Raw genomic sequence first — 2,749 nt, 5'->3', positions numbered from 1 at the left:
ATATAAATTACAGCAATATGTATAATGTAATAATTATAATTACAGTAATTTTAGCAATTATGAAAAGTTGTCTGCTTTGTCTTGATCAGAGGGCACTTGTAATATAGAAGCTTTTGCAATATTATCAAGATTAATAAATTGTTTCACAACATTTAAAGCATATATTTGTAATATATTCTATTTGATTTTTTTTTGTGCATGTGTATGAATTATTACAAATAAGCTTTTATCTCCTAAATTAGGGGATACAAACTTCTTTGAAGGGACAAATCTTTTCTTACTCTTTCTCTGACATCCGTTTCTGTCTCTCTCTATTAGTTACATTGCATTAATAGCGATGGCTATACAGCAGAGCGCAGAGAACAAAGTTACCCTATCAGGAATCTACGAGTTCATCATGAAGAGATTTCCTTATTACAGATCCAACCAGAGGGCTTGGCAAAACTCAATTCGTCATAACCTCTCTCTGAACAGCTGCTTTATTAAGGTATGATGGAGACTGGATGTGTATGTTAAAACATAAACGTAAAGCACCAAGATAAAAAAAAAACGAATTTCCAATATATAAACATAGCCAGATTGTTGTGCATCACAGGACGTTCTGAAATCTGTGCTCAGTTGCAATAAACATGTAAGAAATTGTAAAGAAAACCCATAGTTATAATTGTAAGGGCATTATTACTAATGGTTTTCCTAACTTTAGGGGTTTGTTGCAACTGGCTGCTGATTATTTGTTTTCCTCAGGTGCCCCGTACGGAAGGTAACGAGAAAGGAAAAGGTAATTACTGGACATTCGCCACAGGCTGCGAGTCCATGCTGGACCTCTTTGAAAATGGTAACTTTCGTCGCCGCCGCCGCAGACGCAACTTAAAAATGGGCCTGAAGGAGCCAGTCGAACCCTTTGTTGCCATGGACACTCATCAGGGCATTGCAGTAAGACCCACGGATTCAGATTCTTTCTGCTCCGTGAACACTAGTCACAGACCGGCCCAAAACAACGCACCTCTGAGCAAACCTGAGCCCGAGATCAAATTCAGCATTGACTACATTCTCTCCACGCCGGACCCTCTGCCAGGGTTCAGAGCCCCTAACAGTGGAGCTGGAGCTGTGATCCACCACCTGGAGCCACAACATCTCAATCTACACTTCTGGACCATGTAACCAAAACCATAGGACGCAGATCAGTGAATATACCCTGATCTTAAAACCTGATGTCAAAAAACCTTCTATAGCTTCTATAGTGTGCAAACAGTCTTTCCCATAATGCAAATCAGCTTGTCAGTAGGCACATGCAGTTTGTTGTGTGCTAGTGTTCCCGTCAGTAAGTTTGCTGTCGCTCATGTTAGCAAAGTTGCTAAATAAAAAAATACACATAGTAACTTATAAGTATAATATTATTTAATGACAGTAATAATAGGAGTTCCAGGATATATATATATATATATTATAGTATAATGCTCACTTTGAAAAGGTCCCTTCATAATTTGAAGGCATAGACAGTTGATTCTGATGAAAACAATCAATCAGACTTTTAATGTCAAACACAGGTAACACTTTACAATAAGTCTCCATTTGTTAACATGAAATAATAAAAAATACTTCTAAGTTTAACATTTACTAATGCATTATTTCAATCAAAAGTTGTTTCTGTTCATATTTAGTGGACCTGAGCTCACATGAACGATTGTATTAGTGTTAACAACGATTAAAAAATATACTACAACAAATCTATTGCTTACTGTTAGTAATTTTAGTGGATGCATTAACTAATGCTAACTAATGTGATGTTAACTTATTGTAAAGTGTGACCCAAACATAATTCACATTTACTTTAAGTAAAAACTAAAAACTGCAAATCTCATGCTCACTTGAGGTGTGTTGGTGTTGCAGACACAGGCTTGCAGTTAGTGAAGTGTTTGCAAACAAATGTGCTAACATAGCTATGGGGTTGGTGTAATCAGAATTCCCTGCTTACTGCACAACTGCTGAATGGCTCTATTGTTTACATATGTTGTTTATAATGTGTATCATTGGCCCTTGACAGTCTGTGATCCGTATCAATCACTGATAGACTGAGCATATGCTCCCCTGGGCAAAACCAGAGCTCTCCGTCTCTAAAGCCCTCCCCGGGGTGTTTTGTGCTTTTGTTGTTTCGTTCGGGAATCTCTGTTTATTTGAAAGCATCTTTAAACTCTGGACAGTTTTTGGACAGGGAAAACTGAGATGTGCTATTCTCAGTCCTGACTGTTCAGCTGAATCGATTGCAATCTATCATAGCCCTGGTAGTTTTGGTTTGGTCATTGGTTTTTAGTCAGAATTAAACAAGCGTAGTGACCAAATAGTACATGAAACAATAATCATAATTTCTGTTAAATTTGTAGGTTTATAAGAAGTAATGCTGGGATCTATGAAATATTGTTTGACAGCCAATATAAGGCAATAAAGCACAAATAATTGAAAATATTACTTAAGACCTCTTTCTTACCCAGTCTACCACATTCAGGATATATATATATATATGTAAACATATGATATACATTCTAATCTTCTAAATATTCTATAACAGATTGGATATTCTGACATTAAAATCATAAATTATATATATAATATCATAAATTATAGATAAACAAACACTATATTTCAGCTAGTTTATAATACGGTTCTAATTAGGCATAGTATTTATGATTTATGATAAAGAATTAAAACAAGAGTGCTTTCTTTTATTTGCTATACATAACCTCTCTCTCTC

The 2,749-nt window shown here is 35.6% G+C and overlaps 1 protein-coding gene across 1 annotated transcript in view; it reads left to right on the top strand.

Annotated features, from left to right (window-relative positions):
• LOC107731394 (forkhead box protein L1-like) overlaps window positions 1-1,161 on the top strand; it is a 1,575-nt gene extending 414 nt beyond the window's left edge. Inside the window, exons 2-3 of the mRNA XM_016542450.1 lie at window positions 319-487; window positions 745-1,161. Coding sequence (XP_016397936.1) covers window positions 319-487; window positions 745-1,161 — 586 coding nt within the window. The remainder of the gene's footprint in view (window positions 1-318; window positions 488-744) is intronic.
• The last annotated feature ends 1,588 nt before the right edge of the window (window positions 1,162-2,749 follow it).

This window comes from Sinocyclocheilus rhinocerous, unplaced genomic scaffold (genome assembly GCF_001515625.1).
Source record: "Sinocyclocheilus rhinocerous isolate Xijiao unplaced genomic scaffold, SAMN03320098_v1.1 scaffold1390, whole genome shotgun sequence".
NCBI classification, from domain to species: domain Eukaryota; kingdom Metazoa; phylum Chordata; class Actinopteri; order Cypriniformes; family Cyprinidae; genus Sinocyclocheilus; species Sinocyclocheilus rhinocerous.
This window is presented reverse-complemented; position numbering and strand designations above follow the sequence as displayed.